General features: G+C 42.1%; 1 protein-coding gene across 2 annotated transcripts in view; it reads right to left on the bottom strand.

Moving 5' to 3' along the window:
- Hibch (3-hydroxyisobutyryl-CoA hydrolase) overlaps positions 1-19,712 on the bottom strand; it is a 66,327-nt gene that overhangs the window by 21,359 nt on the left and 25,256 nt on the right. For both annotated transcript variants that reach the window (XM_034499177.2, XM_076931935.1), the window contains exon 7: positions 3,114-3,192. In XM_034499177.2, the coding sequence (XP_034355068.1) occupies positions 3,114-3,192 (79 nt within the window). The remainder of the gene's footprint in view (positions 1-3,113; positions 3,193-19,712) is intronic.

Genomic DNA, 19,712 nt, shown 5'->3' with positions numbered 1-19,712 from the left:
AGATAGATATTACTTTGGAATAAAGGGCTGAAAAAAAAGTTTTCCAAGCAAATGGTTCCAAGATGTAAGCAGGAGTAGCCATTCTAATACCTAATGAAAGAGCCTATCGACCAAAATTAGTCAAAAGAGACAGGGAAGTACACTTCATACTCATCAAATAAAAAAAATCTACCACCATGATATCTCAATTTTGAACATCTCTGCCCCAAACACAAGGGTACCCACATTTGTAAAAGAAACACTGCTAGAGCTTAAATCGTATGTTGAACCCCACACATTAATAGTGGTATACTTCAACACTCCACTCTCACCATCTGATAGATCCTCATCACTCTGCACAAGACTCAAGTACAAATATATCAAGAACATCACATAAAACCCGATACCCTGAATCTGTTACAACAGAAGGTGAGAAGTAGTCTTGAACTCATTTACACCAGAAAGGACTTTCTGAACAGGACACTGAGAGCACAATGATGATAAGCAATAAGATGAGCAATTAATAAATGAGACCTCATGAAACTGAAAAGCTTTTGTAATGCAAAGGACACCATTATTCAGGCAAGGTGTCAGCTTACAAATGGGAAGAAACCGTTACCAATTAAATATCTAACAGAATGTTAGTATCTAGAATGTATAAAGAACTACAAAAAAAAAAACCCAAAACAAATGAAGAGCTGAACATCAACAAAACAATCCAGTTTAAAAAGTATGGTACAAAACTAAGCCTAGAGCTCTTAAAGGTGAAACACAAATCACTGAGAAACACTTAAGAAATGTTCAACATCTTTCATCATTGGGAAATGCAAATTAAAACTACTTTGAGTTTTCATCTTACACCTGTCAGAATGACCAAGATCAATAAAACAAATGACAGTTCATGCTGGCAAGGACACAGGGACTGGGACACTTACTCCTTGCTGGATTGAAGTGCAAATCTTGACACAGCCACTATGCAAATCAGTGTGGCAGTTCCTGAGGAAGATCAGACTCAGTCTACCTAAAGAGGTAGGTTTCCACTCTTGAGCACAGACCCAAAAACTGCTCATCCTCCTACAAGGACACTTGCTCAACCGTGGTCATTTCTTCTCTATTCATGATAGCCAGAAACTGGAAATACTTACATATCCATCAATTGATGAATACATAATGAAAATGTGGTACATTTACACAATAGAGCTGGAAAGCAATCATCCTGAGTGAGGCAACCCAGAGCCAAAAAGACAAATTCTGTGTTTTCTCTTATATGTGTTGTATATTAGCTTTTAAGCATTCAATGTCTGGACTACAATCTGAAAAACTACAGAGGCTGGGTACCTAGTAAAAACCAAGAGAGGAAGGATAGGATCTCCCAATGAAGAAGACAATGTGCAGAATTAGAGAAACTTTGGAACCCCCCTCCCTCAAGGCTCAGAGATCTGTAAGGAAGAGAAGGCAGAAAAAACCGTTAAGAACAGAAGTGGTAGATGACTCCAAGAATGCATGGATTCCAGACACTATAAGATTAATGCACATATGAACTCAGAGAGACTATAGCGCCAGGCAGGTTCAAGCTATATGGGGGTTTCAGCACTGAGAGGGGCAAGTGGATCCAACCCTAACCAAAAGCTATCTGCAACTGAAACCTGCTGGGAAAGGGAATGTCAGCTTGCTTCAGCCAAGTGTCACTGGGTTTGTCTATCAACCACACTCCATGGTAGGTCCTGGGCTTAGGAGTAGTAGCTGAGCATCACACAATAAACTCAATGCTATTTTTGTAGTCTTTTGTTTCATTTTCCTTTGTTTTAGTCTTTTTTCCCCCTCTTATTGGTCTTTTACTTGTGTGTTTTGAGTACTTGGCTTTGTGTTCTTGGGTAGAGAAATTATTTGTCTTTTGTGGTTTTGTTTTGTTTAAATTTTATTTATTTATTTATTTATTTTTTAGTTTTGCAGGAAAGAAAGAGAGAACATAAAATTAGGTGGTAATTATTCTAGGATCTGGAAGGAGTTGGGGGAGGGAAAACATGATCAAGATATAATGTATGAAAAACTGTTTTCAATTAAAAATGGAAACCATTATCTACAATATAAAGCAATAGGAGATAGAGACAATTCTGGTAAAATATGTGTGAGACTTACACACTGAAAACTATAAAACTTTGGTAACTTACTTAAAACTTAAAAATTTACTTACTCAAGGGTCTAAAGATACCATCTTAAGATGCCAATTCTTGGGCTGAGCAGGCTGATTCACTCCATAAAGTATCTGCCATGTGAGTTATGAGTACCAGAGTTTAGGTATGGACAGAATTTGGTATGGTGTGGCACATGCCTAAAATCTTAATTCTCAGAGGCTGAATACAAGAGAAACCATGAGGCTTGTTTGTCCAACAGTCTAGTTGCATGGACCAGCTTCACATTCAATGAAAGACCTGTCTCAAAAGTTAAGGTAGAGAGCAACAGAGAAAGACACCTGAGTTAGACCTCGGGCCTCCACAAGCACTGACACAGGATGCATGTGCACACACATTAAAGAAGTCAATTCTGCCTGAATTATTCATGAGTATACATTTCACAAATACATAACAGAAGGAATTTTTTGTTAAAACTTACAAACTAAATTTTATGCAGAAATACCAATGATCTATATGACTGAAACAACTTCAGGAGAAGGAATAAAGTTGGACGGTTATCACTACCTGATTTCAATAGTTACTGTAAGGCAATAGCAATCAAGATGGCAGGATGCTACCAGGATATCAACACCAGCAGCACAGCCATCTGACAGAGACAAAGGCCATTCAGTGAGCACACCAGAGTTCTTTCAACAAACCCTGCTGGAATAACTCAACTCTCTTTTTAACACAAAAGAGAAATGTTGATCTATAAAACTCTCAATGTGTCACAGATGAAAATGTGAAGAAATTTTCCCTTATCTAAGATTAACTACATGGTGCTAATATTCTTATATGTGACATATACATCTTGAGCTAACATAAAGTGTCTTGTTTTTTATTTTAAAGTGGTATCTCACATGGAGTCCTTTGGCTTCATGTGTATATGTATAAAATATCTGAAATGTAGTAAAGAAACATAATTCAAAAGTTATTATAAAAACTTTCTGGTATTTTTACCTATTCCCGTTTCTGGCATAGCAAAGAGAGACCTTTCTGTAGCCACTCGGAATTGACCATGGACTGAAAGACCAACTCCCTAGGAAAATAAGGGGAAAATGCTTTTAAAATGTGGTAAAAAAAAAAAATGAAATCATTAACACATAAATATTACAAAGCAAATAGGTTTTATGTTATCTTTATATTCTACAACAATTTGTATCAGCATGTGGGCTGCAAGGAGCCCCAAGTCTTTCAATTTCAGATGAATTTGCATCTCTGACATGTGAGACTGGCCTGCTAAGTGGTAGTTCCTGTCAGCAATTTGTACTGTTCTCTGGTCCTTCTCAGCATTCCAGGACACTAACTCTCCTGGGAAGCTGAGTATTACTTATTACTGGCACTAATAACCAAGAGAGCATGATCAAGTTATTACAGAGAATTTAGTAATTTTGAAAAGAATATCTAACATATTTCTTTACTTACCTACTTCATCAAATAAAATTAGCAACACCATTATTTTCACATGCAACATTTAGTGAGATCAATTTTAAAACTCCAAATTGCCTACTATGAGATTTGGCTGAAAGTCTACCTCAAACTTGACAAATGACACTGAAAAGGACAGACACTGCATACAGCAAATGCTAGTAACAAAAGTACATGTGAAGACCAACTGTCCCTGTGTGTGCTGACTGCTGTCCCTGTGTGTGCTGACTGCTGTCCCTGTGTGTGCTGACTGCTGTCCCTATGTGTGCTGACTGCTGTCCCTGTGTGTGCTGACTGTTGTCACTGTGTGTGCTGACTGCTGTCCCTGTGTGTGCTGACTGCTGTCCCTGTGTGTGCTGACTGCTGTCCCTGTGTGTGCTGACTGCTGTCCCTGTGTGCTGACTGTTGTCACTGTGTGTGCTGACTGTTGTCCCTATATATGCTGACTGTTGTCCCTGTGTGTGACTGTTGTCTCTGTGTGTGCTGACTGTTGTCCCTGTGTGTGCTGACTGCTGTCCCTGTGTGTGCTGACTGCTGTCCCTGTGTGTGCTGACTGCTGTCCCTGTGTGTGCTGACTGCTGTCACTGTGTGTGCTGACTGCTGTCCCTGTGTGTGCTGACTGCTGTCCCTGTGTGTGCTGACTGCTGTCCCTGTGTGTGCTGACTGCTGTCCCTGTGTGCTGACTGTTGTCACTGTGTGTGCTGACTGTTGTCCCTATATATGCTGACTGTTGTCCCTGTGTGTGACTGTTGTCTCTGTGTGTGCTGACTGTTGTCCCTGTGTGTGCTGACTGCTGTCCCTGTGTGTGCTGACTGTTGTCACTGTGTGTGCTGACTGTTGTCCCTATATATGCTGACTGTTGTCCCTGTGTGTGACTGTTGTCTCTGTGTGTGCTGACTGTTGTCCCTGTGTGTGCTGACTGCTGTCCCTGTGTGTGCTGACTATTGTCACTGTGTGTGCTGACTGCTGTCCCTGTGTGTGCTGACTGTTGTCCCTATATATGCTGACTGTTGTCCCTGTGTGCGACTGTTGTCTCTGTGTGTGCTGACTGCTGTCCCTGTGTGCTGACTGTTGTCACTGTGTGTGCTGACTGTTGTCCCTATATATGCTGACTGTTGTCCCTGTGTGTGACTGTTGTCTCTGTGTGTGCTGACTGTTGTCCCTGTGTGTGCTGACTGCTGTCCCTGTGTGTGCTGACTATTGTCACTGTGTGTGCTGACTGCTGTCCCTGTGTGTGCTGACTGCTGTCCCTGTGTGTGCTGACTGCTGTCCCTGTGTGTGCTGACTGCTGTCCCTGTGAGTGCTGACTGCTGTCCCTGTGTGTGCTGACTGTTGTCACTGTGTGTGCTGACTGTTGTCACTGTGTGTGCTGACTGTTGTCCCTATATATGCTGACTGTTGTCCCTGTGTGTGACTGTTGTCTCTGTGTGTGCTGACTGTTGTCCCTGTGTGTGCTGACTGCTGTCCCTATGTGTGCTGACTGCTGTCCCTGTGTGTGCTGACTGCTGTCCCTGTGTGTGCTGACTATTGTCACTGTGCGTGCTATTGTCACTGTGTGTGCTGACTGTTGTCCCTGTGTGTGCTGACTGCTGTCCCTGTGTGTGCTGACTATTGTCACTGTGTGTGCTGACTGCTGTCCCTGTGTGTGCTGACTGCTGTCCCTGTGTGTGCTGACTGTTGTCCCTATGTGTGCTGACTGCTGTCCCTGTGAGTGCTGACTGCTGTCCCTGTGTGTGCTGACTGTTGTCACTGTGTGTGCTGACTGTTGTCACTGTGTGTGCTGACTGTTGTCCCTATATATGCTGACTGTTGTCCCTGTGTGTGACTGTTGTCTCTGTGTGTGCTGACTGTTGTCCCTGTGTGTGCTGACTGCTGTCCCTATGTGTGCTGACTGCTGTCCCTGTGTGTGATGACTGCTGTCCCTGTGTGTGCTGACTATTGTCACTGTGCTTGCTATTGTCACTGTGTGTGCTGACTGCTGTCCCTGTGTGTGCTGACTGTTGTCCCTGTGTGTGCTGACTGCTGTCCCTGTGTGTGCTGACTGCTGTCCCTGTGTGTGCTGACTGTTGTCACTGTGTGTGCTGACTGCTGTCCCTGTGTGTGACTGTTGTCTCTGTGTGTGCTGACTGTTGTCCCTGTGTGTGCTGACTGCTGTCCCTGTGTGTGTGCTGACTGCTGTCCCTGTGTGTGCTGACTGTTGTCACTGTGCGTGCTGACTGCTTTCACTGTGTGTGCTGACTGCTGTTCCTGTGTGTGCTGACTGTTGTCCCTGTGTGTGCTGACTGCTGTCCCTGTGTGTGACTGTTGTCTCTGTGTGTACTGACTGTTGTCCCTGTGTGTGCTGACTGCTGTCCCTGTGTGTGCTGACTGCTGTCCCTGTGTGTGCTGACTGCTGTCCCTGTGTGCTGACTGTTGTCCCTGTGTGTGCTGACTGCTGTCCCTGTGTGTGCTGACTGCTGTCCCTGTGTGTGCTGACTGCTGTCCCTGTGTGTGTGCTGACTGCTGTCCCTGTGTGTGCTGACTGCTGTCCCTGTGTGTGCTGACTATTGTCACTGTGCGTGCTGACTGCTGTCACTGTGTGTGCTGACTGCTGTTCCTGTGTGTGCTGACTGTTGTCCCTGTGTGTGCTGACTGCTGTCCCTGTGTGTGACTGTTGTCCCTGTGTGTGCTGACTGTTGTCCCTGTGTGTGCTGACTGCTGTCCCTGTGTGTGCTGACTGCTGTCCCTGTGTGTGCTGACTGTTGTCCCTGTGTGTGCTGACTGTTGTCCCTGTGTGTGCTGACTGCTGTCACTGTGTGTGCTGACTATTGTCACTGTGCATGCTGACTGCTGTCCCTATGTGTGCTGACTGTTGTCACTGTGCATGCTGACTGCTGTCCCTATGTGTGCTGACTGTTGTCACTGTGTGCGATTACTGTTGTCCCTGTCCTTCCCCTTGCTCTGCTCTGTCCATGAGGTTCTCATCCTCCCCACCCTTCCAACCCCCATCCCTGTTCCCAGTTCCCATTCTCATCTTAACCAGTGCCATATGCAAAGCATTTAGAGCAATGCCAGGCTCTTTGTGCTATGTGTTAGCTAAGTAGGGTTCCATTTCTGAATCTTTTCATTTTCATTAAAATTTCCTAAATTTCTCCATGTTTTGCCACTTAGTTCAATCACTTGTACATTATTAAAACCTTTAAGCCTCTCACTAAGAAAACACTTAAACACCTATGTAATTTCTTATAAAGTTTTGTACTGTACATTAAATTTAAAATCTAATAATCATGGCCATAAACATGTCAATCAAGGACATCTTTTATCTGTACCTATGTCCTTGTGGTCATCACCTGTAAGTTACACTGGATTCACTCTGTGTAGGCACATGTGTTCACTGCATTAGGACATGATCAGCTGACAACATTGCCCAAATCAGACCAATCATACACTTGAAGACAGCCATGATCTCTTATAATTCTGATGAAAATAAAACATATTATACTGATAATTTCCTGTTGTTTTAAGAGCCTTTCCCTTATGTTCTACCTTGTACTTCTAGTTTGTCATAACCAAGAACTTAGAATTGTTCTGGAACATATTGCTATGAATTAAAAAAGAAAATATCAGGCAGGATTAGTAGCTTTAAGGCAGGCTTCTGTTGAGCCTTGGACACAGTGACTTCAGTTCTCAACTCACAGACCCTGCCTCAGCTCTCCTCTATCTAATTATTGCCCCTCATCTTTTAACTAGAGTAATTCCATAAGTAGTACATAATTATAACCTTTATTATTTACATATCATCTAAAATCTGACTACAATTCTCAATTTAAGTCCTATCATTTACTTCCAAAAGATACAGTGATTATCAAAACTCTTCAAGTTTCCCCATGTATCAGGATACACACACACACGCGCACACACACACACACACACACACACACACACACATCTATATGACATATGGTTTTTATATGTTCTAACAATGTATGCAGCATATATTTTTAAAACTCCATTCCATGAGCTGCACAGAGCCAGGCACTCCAGCCTAGCCTACCCAGGGGACTTCACCTTCCTCCATTCTTCTTGTGCTCATCTCTTCAGGTTCCTACCCTGTCTGGGTTCCTGTCTTCCTTTGAGGATGAACAGCATTATGAAGGTGTAAGCCAAATCATTTCCTTTTGTTCTTCTGGTCACAGTACTTTGTAGCAGCAACAGAAACCTCAATCATTCCCCCCCACCCACTTGTTGTTTCCCATTTTTTCCCCTAAACCCTCTTTTGCTTTCATGTCATGCACTTAAGTATGTGCATGTATACACACATACATATGTACATTCATGTACATACATGTGAGTACCACACACACAAATTCCAGTAAACATGTAATTCTGAAATGAGGAAAAACTAGAAGAACAGGATTCTGTCTTTTCTATAATGAATCTCTCCTACCCAAGGAACCTCCTCCTTTCCCAGCAGTGGTTAAACAATGTTGCCTAGGGCAACCAGCTGAGACTGACCTAGGGAGCAAAGGCTGTGAGGGCTTAGCCAAAGTTCTTATTGAGGTATTTAAACTAAAACACAGTCAGCTGGGCAGCGATGACAGGCAAATACGTTTAAAGGTCACCTGAAATTTGGGTTGAAGATCACATTGCAGCTAAGGGCTGATATTAGGGGTAGAGACCACAATCTGAGAAGGCCACAGGTAGTGTGTTTCAGAGAACAAAGCAAACAGCTGGAAAGAAGCAGGTCAGAAAAGGTGGAAGGGGCAAATGAAGGTGGGAGTCAGTGAATCAGAGTTTGTTGTGAGATTGTATACCAGAATATCGTTAGGAGTCATTTTATCTCTACATTAGACCAGAAGTATTTGGTTTTACCCTAGGTCCCTGAGCTACCCAGTATCAGGTTCATGGTCACTCGGACAGTGTTGGGTATGGGTTTCATCTCATAGAAAGGACCTTAAGAAAAATCAGTTCTTGGTTGATTACTCCCACAAGCTTTGTGTTACCATTGTCTCAGCATATCTTGCAGGCAGAACATCATTGTAGATAGAGGGTTTGTGGATGGCTTGGTTTTTATATTTCTCTTGTGAGAACATATAGTTTATTCCTGTACCAAAGACACTGAACATGGAGTGAAGGCTCTATAAGGTTCTATGTAGGCACTGGCTCAACATCTCCATCTTCAATGAGTTATGGAGGTACTATCTTGAGCAATGGAACCTTACTGTCAGCTTGTGGAGAGCAACCTATAGTCTGGGCAACAGCCTGGATTGTTAGGGCATTCTCATGGGCCCCTTTGGTCAACAACTCATTAGATATACCATAATCCCAGTACTGGAAGCTTCGTTTGGTGACAAGAGATGGTCAGTTGGGACTCTCTCCCCATTATTTGGTTCCTCTAGATTGCCTTCATGTATGTATATATTTTAGGAACTTTCTACTGTATTCGGTTACCATGCTACGCTTTAAATGCCCCTTAGTGTTAGCTGTCTCTCCTTGTATTCTCTTCCACATCCCCTTCCCACTTCTCTGTCTCCACTTGATCCACCCTCTCAAGCACCCACATCCATTCCTATCTACTCTATCTCCCTTTCCTAATGAGATCTACCTACCCCTTCTTGTACAGTTCCTTCCTCTATACCTATGCTCTCTAGACTGTAGTGTGGTTATCGCTGACTTCACAACTAATATCCATACATAAGTAAATACATATCACATCTATCTTTCTGCATCTGGGATACCTCCCTCAGGATCCCCCCTCCCCCCCGCAAATTCTATTAATTTGCCTGCAAACTTTGTGATGTCATTTTTTAATGGCTGAATAAAATTCTATTGTATAAATATACCACATTTTCTTTATCCATTCTCCTGTTGAGGGACATCCAGATTGCTTCCAATTTCTAGATGTTATGACCAGAGCAGCAGTGAACATAGTTGAACAAGTGTCTCTGCGGTATGATGGAGCATCCTTTGAGTATATGCCTAGGAATGGTATACCTATATCTTGAGGTACATCACTTCCCATTTTCCTGAGGGACCACCACACTGATTTCATAATGGCCTTGTAAGTTTTCACTCCCACCAGCAATGGAGTGTTCCCCTTGCTCCATATCTTCACCACCATGAGCTACCACTTGGGTTTTGATCTTAGTCATTCTGACAGAGGATCTCAAAGTAGATTTGATTTGTATTACCCTGATGGCTAAGGAAATTGAACATTTAAGTGTTTCATAGCCATTTGAGTTTCCTCTGTTGAGAATTCTATTTAGATCTGTACCCCATTTTTAAATGGATTATCTGCTTTTACTGGTATCTAGTTTCCTGTGTTCTTCACATACTTTGGATATTAGTATTCTACCAGACATGTAGTTGATAAAGAACTTTTCCCATTCTGCAGGCTGCCTCTTTGTCCAAATGACAGTGTCCTTTGCTATGTAGAAACTTCTCAGTGTCATGAAGTTGTACTTATTGTTGAATAAGGAATGCTATGAAGAGGTGTTGGATTTTGCCAAAGGTCTTTTCTGCATCTAATGAGACGATCATGTAGTGTTGTCTTTCAGTGTGCTTGTATGGTGGATGTCTTGGTTCAGCATTTTTCAACTTGTGGATCTCAATGCCTTTGGGGGTCAAATAACCCTTTCATAGGGGTCACATATCAGATACACTTCATATCAGATACTTACATTATGATTCACAACAGTAGCAAAATTACACTTACAGATTCTCAATAAAAATAATTTTCTGGTTGGGGGTCACCATAACATGAGGAAAAGCACTAACGGGTCAGAGCATTAGAAAGATTTAGAACCACTGTCTTAGCCACAGCTGTAAAGATACACCACAACTCTTTTAAAGGAAAGCATTTAAACGGGAACTGGTTACAAATTCAGACATTTGGTTCATTATCAGCACAGTGGGAAGCACTGGTGACATATAGGCAGATATGGTGCTTGAGAGGAGCTGAGAGTTCTACATCTGGATCCACAGGCAGCAGGAAGAGAGAAAGCCACTGGGCCTGGCCTGAGCATTGAAACCTCAAAGCCCATCCTCAGTGACAAACTTCCTCCTCACAAGACCATACTTACTGCAGCAAGGCCACAGCTCCCAATTCTTGTCAAGTAGTGTCACTTCCTAATGTCTAAGCATTCAAATATTTGAGACTATGGAAGCAGTTCCTAGTCAAATTACCAAAGCAAATTACTTTTTTCAACTTAGGTATGTTAAACCATCCCTGCATTTCTGGGAATCCTACTTTATTCAGGGTGGATGATCTTTTTAATGGGTTCTTGAATCTTATGCAAGTATTTTATTCATATTTTTTTACATCTATGTTCATAAGATTAATTAGTCTATAATTCTCTTTCTTTGTTGGACCTTTATATCATCTGTATATCAGAGTAACCAAAAATGTGTGAAACAAATTGGGCAATGTCTCTTCTGTTTCTATTTTGTGAAATAAATTGAGGCGTATTGGCATTAACTTATCTTTGAAAGTCTGGTAAAATTTTGCACTAAAAACTATCAAACCCTGTACTTTTTTTGTTTGTTCATTTGGGAGACTTTTAATGACTGCTTCTATTCCACTAGGGGTTATAGGTCAATTTAAGTTTCTTATCTGATCTTGGCTTAAGTTTGGTAACTGGTATGTATCCATTTCTTTTAGATTTTCCAATTTGGTAGAGTAAAGATTTTTAAAGAATGTCCTTAGGATTCTCTGGATTTCCTTAGTATCTGTTGTTATGTGCTTTTCATTTTAAATTTTGTTAATTTTGATATTATCACCCTACCTTTAGTTAATTTGAATAAAAGTTTGTCAATCTTACTGATTTCATCAAAGAACCAAGTCTTTCATTTCATTGATTCTTTGTATTGTTTGTTTCTACATTATTGACTTTAGCCCTGAGTTTGATTATTTCTTAGTGTCTACACCTTTTTGGATGTGATTTCTTATTTTTGTTCTAGAGCTTTCAGGTATGCTGTTAAGTTGCAACTTGTCAGAGGCAGCCTTGCTTATATGTGCCCTTCCCCCAGGCCTGAGCAGGCCTGCAAAGTCATTTACCACAATAGACCAAGCAACAGTAGGACCTGGGAGAGGCATTGCATTACCAGCCTTGGTGCCTTGGAGCCTGCTACCTGAGCTAAGAAGAATGGACTGCCTGCTATCTCCTTGCCCAGCCCCTGGGCTGAACCAAGAAGAGACTCTGGGGGATGGGGCTTCCCCTTTATAGGTGAAAGCAAATTATTAAACCTCGGGCCTTGATCAGAATACTTTGTCTTGGCCCCATGTTTCTCTCGCCCTCCATTCCTGTTCATTCCTAGGCTTCCTCTCAGGAGAACCCGGCTACTCGTGGCTGCAGGCAGCTACACTTATACACTGAAGGCCTGGGGTCAGCTATAGGCCTAACATATATGCCTGCTAGCACAAAGTCTTGGGTCTCTGTGGAAAAACATTGAAACAGATAGCTAGAAGCTATTGTAAACAAGCAGCTTTGGTGAAAAGTTGCCAAACCTTAGTCATAAACCTTGTAGATAGGTAGCCTTGGTGGATAGTACCAACTTAGATAAGGACAAGTGAATCATAGGCGGAGTCATAGTGATCTGTCCCCTGAACCTTCACCCAGCTGACACTCTGTTCTGGAAGATATCTGTACTCCCCCTGAACACCTACGCTCCTGCATCATCTCCTTCCCCTTTTGTGTATATAACCCCGTGTGAAAAAAGTAAAAATTACCATCAGATCAGACTATAGACAAATTGCCATTCTTTCTGTCTTTGCCTGTTCCCCTGTTCCCCCCTCTCTTTCAGGTGACCTCCCCAGACCCCTGTTTAATGCCCTGCTGGACAGGACATTTTGGTGCCCAACATGGGGCCACGTCTGCTGTGGTAGGACTGCTAGGCTCTCATAAGATATACTGTCCTGGCTGTTATTAATTGTGGTTTTTACACTAACTGAGGAGGCATGTGTTTGGAAAGATTGTAATTCTAGGTGCTAATATGTGGTTTTGTCTTTTTTAGTTGGGTGTTTTGTTCCTTGGTTTCTGTTTCTTCTCTGATTCTGAGGAGTGTGTTACCTGTAGGAAAATCTTCTGGAGTCCTAATGGGTGTGGACAGTGGGGATTCCAGGTAAAATGTGTTTTGGGGTATTGGGACATGAGGCTTAGGAATAGGGAAGGGCTGTGGAGGACCTTTACAAGTCAGAGAAAGGCAGGATCTGTTTATTTAGTTCCCTGAGAATGAAAGCAGAGAGTGAAGAGAGGTTACAGCAGGTTTGATACAGAGCTGGGAATGAAACTAGGGACTGGACTTGAAGGACTGGAGAGAGGTCAAGATCTACGATTAGCTTCCTTGCTTCCCTGGTTAGAGAGGCCTGTGGGTTCCCAGGGAGTGCCTGTTAGGGTTGGAGGCTAGGTCAAAACAATTAGTGGGCATAATGAAATTTGGAGATCTGTGTTATCTAATGTAAATGGGGGGAGGAAGGGAAAGAAAGTTGCATTAGATGGTCTACTTCAGAACTAGGGATGAGACTGGGGATTTAATTTGGAAGAACAGGAGAGAACAGGAAGAACAGTGAAGGTTTGTCATTAGCCTACCAGTTTCCAGAGTGGCCTGTGCATTCCCAGGGAGATCCTTCAGAAATTGGGGGCTGGGATAAAACAATGAAGGGGAGGAACCAAGAGGAGAAGATCTGTGGGATTGTAGAGTGAAAAATTATAAAGGCCATTTTATAAAATATGTATAGATTTCTTTGCCCTTAGACCTGGGCAGAAAAGTGCAGATTCCAGAATGAGGAACTGAAAATAAGATTTCAGGTTTTCACTTTCCCCGGGGCACATTCCAGGTGGAGGACACTGCCCCTGAATCAAGCCTCAAGCAGCAGACCCACCTATGGTGGGAGAGGCCCAAGGCAGGAAGCCACAATCCTGACTACAGATAAAGATACAAGCCATCTAGGTGGGGCTGTGACTGGAGGGAGTGAGAAATATTTTGTAATGAGGGTATAGGGGACAGTGACATGGTAAGACCACATTTTTGAGAAAAATGATTGTACTGAGTAATTTCCATGGCTATTAACCTTTCAGGGTGGGTTTCTCTGGAATGTTTCTCTATTCTTATGTTATGTATCCTTGGCAACCCCTCACCCCTTCCTACTACCCTGGTTTGTGGTTTTTCCCTTTAAAACCTTCCTCAGACTGGGTGGCGGAGGTTAGACCCTACTCCTGCACGAGTACGTGGTCAGACCGCTGGCTGCCAGCTCTTTTCCCTAATAAACCTCTGCTGATTGCATCCAGGTATGGTTTCTTGTGATCTTTGGGTGGTCGTGATTTCCTGAGACTTGAGGAAGTGTCTCCCGAGTATGGGGGTCTTCAGGATCCACTACAAATGAAGTGAGGTGAGGCTGCTGCAGGTGCTCTGCTGCAGAGCTGGGGATGAGACTGTGGTATTGGACTTGGAGGGACAGAGGGAGAGGTGAAGATGTGCATTTGGCCTACCTGATTTCCTGGCATGTGTGGCCTGTTCAAATCATTTCTTAAAAGACTTTCAACATAAAAAAGATTTCAAACATTAAATATGTCTAACACTTCAATTTTGATAGGAAATACTGAGTTTGCCTATTTATTTTATCTTAAAACAAAATATATTCATAGTTTTACTGAAAGGCCTAGAAACAATTAGGAAGCTATGGTGTCCCGTATATGTAAGTACTCGCCATCATTTTCTAATCAAATAGCGAGAGCTGCCTTAGAAAACAAGGGGATTTGAGGTCTAGGAACAAACTGCATAGGATAAGCCTGAAAAACATTGCTTATGGCAATGTAAAGAATAGTCAAAGATCTCGGGAGCACAGAAGCCAACAAGGTTTTAGACAGCTCCACTCTCCTAGCTTGCTTTTGTCTTCCAGTCCTCTATCCACTCTCCTTCCTCAGTGTCTTCTGTAGGTCTCAAGTTCTGCCCTTGGTTAAGAATACTGTGTGCTTAAGAATTTCATCCTGGACTTAGCTCTGTGTATACCACACCCCACACTCCCAAATATTCCTATACACAATCATTTCTATTAACAGTCTTTCTATACAAGGCTTCTCAACACTAAAACAATGAATTCCTAAAACAAACCAATCAAACCCCTCATACTCTATTAAACTGCATAGAGTAAATAGGAAAAAGGGTTGAACAACCGTACTGATGAAAGCTATAAATGACCCAGGGGTCACAATTTAAAGCTCCCAGTCAGGCTGCTCCACACCAATAAAGACAGTCACAATAAGTGATTAATGTGCATAAAAGTGATGCAGAAAGGGCACTGCTTTAATATTGGCACAAGCATAATCCAAGGTGCCAAGATAGCACTGGGGGATCTGGCTGTGAGCCAGTGAGGCCACCACAAAACACCCCAGTTTTGAGGACTAGAGATTAGCCAGTAGAGGAAGATGCCTCTGGAAAAGACATTTGTTTTTAATTTTTTGTTTTGTTTTGTTTTTTGAGGCAGGGTTTCTCTGTGTAGCCCGGGCTGTCCTGGAACTCACTCTGTAGACCAGGCTGGCCTCAAACTCAGAAATTCACCTGCCTCTGCCTCTCAAGTGCTAGGATTAAAGGCGTGAGCCACCACTGCCCGGCAGTTTTTAATTTTCTTAAACAGACAAAGCAACTCCTATTCATAGTACAAATGAACTGTTAGCTGACAATCTCAACTCTATCTGCCCTTTGTCTAGCAAAACCAGCACCAACAAAACCCTGCATATGAACCAAATGAATTTTTTTGCATTATCATAAGACTATCTCTCCCATTTACCAGCCATTTGTGAGACAGTTCACACACCAGGAGCATGCACACTATACCTGCATCTCAAAGTTATACTACCTACCTATGCGGCAACCCAAATTTCAGACCCACATATTCAGTAAGACACTTTGAATCAGACTAAGTAGCCCCACTGGATAGTCCACAGGCATCTCTCAATGAAGCTTCAAATTCAGATCAGTTCCCATTCCCCTCCCCACACTTCACACCCACTCTTCCTCCCACCTCTGAAAGAACAGTGCCATCACCCCACCATGGCCCCGACTAGAAACCTGGATGCCACCCTTGCCCCTTTTCCCTCCTTGATCTCTCACATACACCTTATGTCAAGTCTCATCAAATCTCTACTAACCCACTCTCTTAAATCTACTCCATTGCCTGTTCTTCATTAATTACCTGAACCCTCATATCATTTCACTGGAATCCCTAAAATAGTTTCTTAAATAATTTCTTCTTTCAAACCTACTCCCCTCCAATCTGTTCTTTTTATAAGGGAGCTCCCTCTAAAATGTAAAGATGTTCTAGTCAAGGCCCTGCTGAGCACTTAAGTGGCTCTCCAGACTGACAGCACAATAAATTATTCAGCTTGTCTTTATGCAAGTGGATGCTATGACTTCAGAACTTAACCCCTACTGGCTTCACATTCCAAATGCTGGCACGCTGTGGTTTCCTGCAGCATCCTCCCTCTATTGTCCTTTGCACACATTAGTTTCTTAAAAATCCAAAAGATCCCCTGCTCTGCCTGTGATGACCAGTTATACATACATAAATATGAACATATATGTGCATATATTTCCACATATATATGAAGAAGTTACCATGTACAAAGGAAAAGCCCTCATGTCTCAAAGAGTGAACTGTCCAAAACTGAAGAGCCATATCTTGTACCTTCTTGCTGAGAAATCACATGACAGAGGCCATCAAAGTGAGCCAGTACACACAAGACTAAAATTACAGTCTTAAGAGGGGCTTGATTCTTTTCTAAAGTTTTAAATGACTGGAAAACAAAAGATCACTGGAGACTTAAAATTCAGAGAGTGGGAAGAACTGTAGCAAAGAAGGTAGAACTCAAAAGTTTCTCAAAAAAGAATTTTCAATGTAGTTAATAAAATTATTTCATTTTTTTCAAGTTCCATTAAACCTCCAGTTTCCACTAAACGATGTTAAGAAAATTCCAGTTCTTTATTATAATAAGAAAGGGGTTCTTAACATGTCATCTTCTCAATTGTCAGTATCAGTAGCAAAAACAGAATACCTTCTAAAACTGAAAAAGGCTGCTATTACAGCTGTCAGGGTGTTACTGCTGTGAAGAGACACCATGACCAAGGCAACTCTTTTAAGGACAACATTTAATTGGAGCTGACTTACAGGTTCAGAGGTTCAGTCTCTTATCATCAAGATGGAAGCATGGGAGCATCATGGTAGCAGGCAGAGCTGAGAGTTCTACATCTTCATCTGAAGACTGCTAGTAGGAAGACTAGCTTCCAGGAAGCTAGGACAAAACCCATGCCCACAGTGACACTCCTACTCCCAACAGGGCCACACTCTCTAATAGTGCCACTCCCTGGGCTGAGCATATTCAAACCATCACAACAGCTAACAGACCTTTGTAAGGCATTAATGTGACTTTAGGACTGTTCATTTTTTTTCTTTTATCAGGGCCAAGTCTCACTTAACATCAGTTGCAACCAACTCATTTACACTGAACAGAGTCAGAATTCCCTGTGGATGGTCTGTGCCCTACGGCCACCTAGGGACTCATCACCTGCCCTTCAAAACACACAGGTGAAGGGGAAAGGTCTGATGCTAGGGTATTGTTCCCCAACTGGTTCTTGATTTGTTAGTAAAGAAAGCCAGGGAAGCAGTTGCTGGGAGAAAGGTACAGGCAAAACTTCTGGGTCTCAGGAGGGAAAAGGCAGCCGCAAGGAAAGAGAGAAGTTTTCTGCCATGCTTAGGAGGGAGAAGAAAACAGCAACCATGTGTGGTCTCAGGGGGAGCTGGGGCCTGTGGCCACTACTACAGGTGGGTGCCCAAAAATGTCTGACAGGGGCTAGGTGGGATTAACCACTGAAATTTAGGGCAGGTGGAGAGATGAAGATAATAAATTGTTAAGGGCACGCTTTTCCAGGTGGGAGACATCTGCACCCAGCAATTGTGCTAAGAAAGCAAATTGTAAAAGAACAATGTCTTTTAGCTGTGGATTCCTGGAAGCTGGGAGAGGGCTGGTAGTCACCTCCCCAAGCTAAGGCAGGTATACCAGGTGGGGTCTGGTAGCTCAGCCGATCCTGGACCAAAGGTGGTGGTTTAAAACTACATGCAACACACAGGACCCATACATTTGCCATGAACTCAGTAACCAAGACTTCCTGACACAGGCTTAAAAGTTTTTAATTTTCCATTTTGATCATATAGTAACCATTCTAAATTCTAAGTTGGAGTCTAACAACAACAACAACAAAGACAGACAAGAGAAAAATGTGTACATATGAAAGCCACCCCACGAAAAGTCAGAAATCTCCAACATGTGGCTCATGTAGCCTTTTTGACCAAAAGATGTGGTGAAGGCAAACCATGAGCAGCTGACCAGAACATGGCAACAATAGTTTGCTTTACAGGTTAAAAATTGGTGCCTTCCCCTTGGTTAGAATTTGTGGTGACTGACTCATCCTTAGCTTCTTGGCATATAACAGACATCTTGCTTTTCTTAGAAGAGATTGTTCAGGTTTCTGCTGTTTCTAACAACAATCTGTATGATAGGGTGGCACTCATGAGCAAGCACATCTTGCTTCCTACAACCACAAAGTCTTCTGGTAACCCTGTCTTAAAGGCACCTCAAGAAATATAAAAGCAATGCCATACTGTGTGAATAATTTAAGCTGGCTTGAAGGAACCAGTTTTCCAATTGTAACGTACAGGGCTGGCAAAGTGCATCTCAGCTAACAGGAGTTGGAGTGGTACCACATGCACACACAGGTCTCAGACATATGGATTCCCCTTTTGCATACTTATGTGAGCTTTAACATGTAAGCAACTAACCTCTCTGTTACATACTACTTGAGAAAAATAAGATGTCAGAAGTTGAAAGGGCAAAACAGATTTTAAATGTTGTTTCTCAGTGAATGTATAAACTTTTATTTCAGGAATCTATAAATGTTTCTTCTCATGAATACCAGAAAAATAGTACTTTTACATGATGTAGTCAACTGTATGAAGAACCTCTTAGTAATACTGAGTTTTATTTTATTGCCTACCAAAATATGAAATTATAGAAGTTCAGAAATCTGAAACATAATGGAATTTAACCATTTCCTCTTCAAAAGGCTGTTACTCTTGATGGTGGGTAACATCAGAGTGAAACAGTCATTTTTCATACTGGGAAAAAGTACTTCCTACAGCAATGTGTGTGTGTGTGTGTGTGTGTGTGTGTGTGTGTGTGTGTGTGTGTCTGTCTGTCTGTCTGTCTGTCTTTCTGTCTGTCTATGTAAAGGGAGGAGAGATCATGCTCATGGCACCACCCTGTGGATTGTTCAAGTTCTTAACAAACTGAAGTTATTAGTGGCATGCTGGATTCTAAGGATTTTCTTCTAAATATTCCCTGTGAGATATTGCAGCAAAGCAAAAATTTGAAAGTTGTAAGAAAGAATTTGGTAGAGAAATTCTTAGAAGTATTCACTAAACTGACAGAAAATAAAAAGAACTACAAAAAGTTTTACCAGCAGTTCTCAATATATATATATATATATATATATATATATATATATATATATATGTATATATATATAAAGCTTAGAATTCATAAAGACTCTGAGTATCAGAAGAAGCTGTCAGAGCTGTTGTGACACTACACATCTCCTGGGGGTGTGACAGTCTCTTTCAATATTGATTGCACCAGAACAAAAGGAAGCCACAAGCACTACTATTTTATCACAGCTGAGATCAGGGAGCAGGTCACTAACTGGGCCTTTATGGGACATCTCTGAAAACATGGCTGAGAAGTAATCTGTAGGATTGAGAGCATTTTTAAGTATTGTATGCAACAGCTGAAGGATTTTGAGGGCAGGCCTTAGTGTCAGTTACAAAAGAGACCAGAACTTACAGAAGATGAAGAGGAGAAAAAGGAACAAAAAGAGAGGACAATGTTTGAAAACCTCAACAAAATTATGAAAAATATCTTGGAAAAAAGATTGAAAAGGTGAAGTGTCAAACCGATTGGTGACATCCCAGCACATGTGGGTGGACAGCAAACATGGAAAGAATCAAGAAAGCTGGGGCTCTCAGAGGCAACTCAAAGATGGGCTACAACGCAGCAAAGAAACACCTGGAGATAAGCCCTGACCACTCCATTATTGAAACCTTAA

This window comes from Arvicanthis niloticus, chromosome 3, assembly GCF_011762505.2.
Source record: "Arvicanthis niloticus isolate mArvNil1 chromosome 3, mArvNil1.pat.X, whole genome shotgun sequence".
Lineage (NCBI taxonomy): Eukaryota > Metazoa > Chordata > Mammalia > Rodentia > Muridae > Arvicanthis > Arvicanthis niloticus.
Note: the sequence above shows the minus strand (reverse complement) of the source record. Positions and strands in the feature narration are given on the sequence as shown.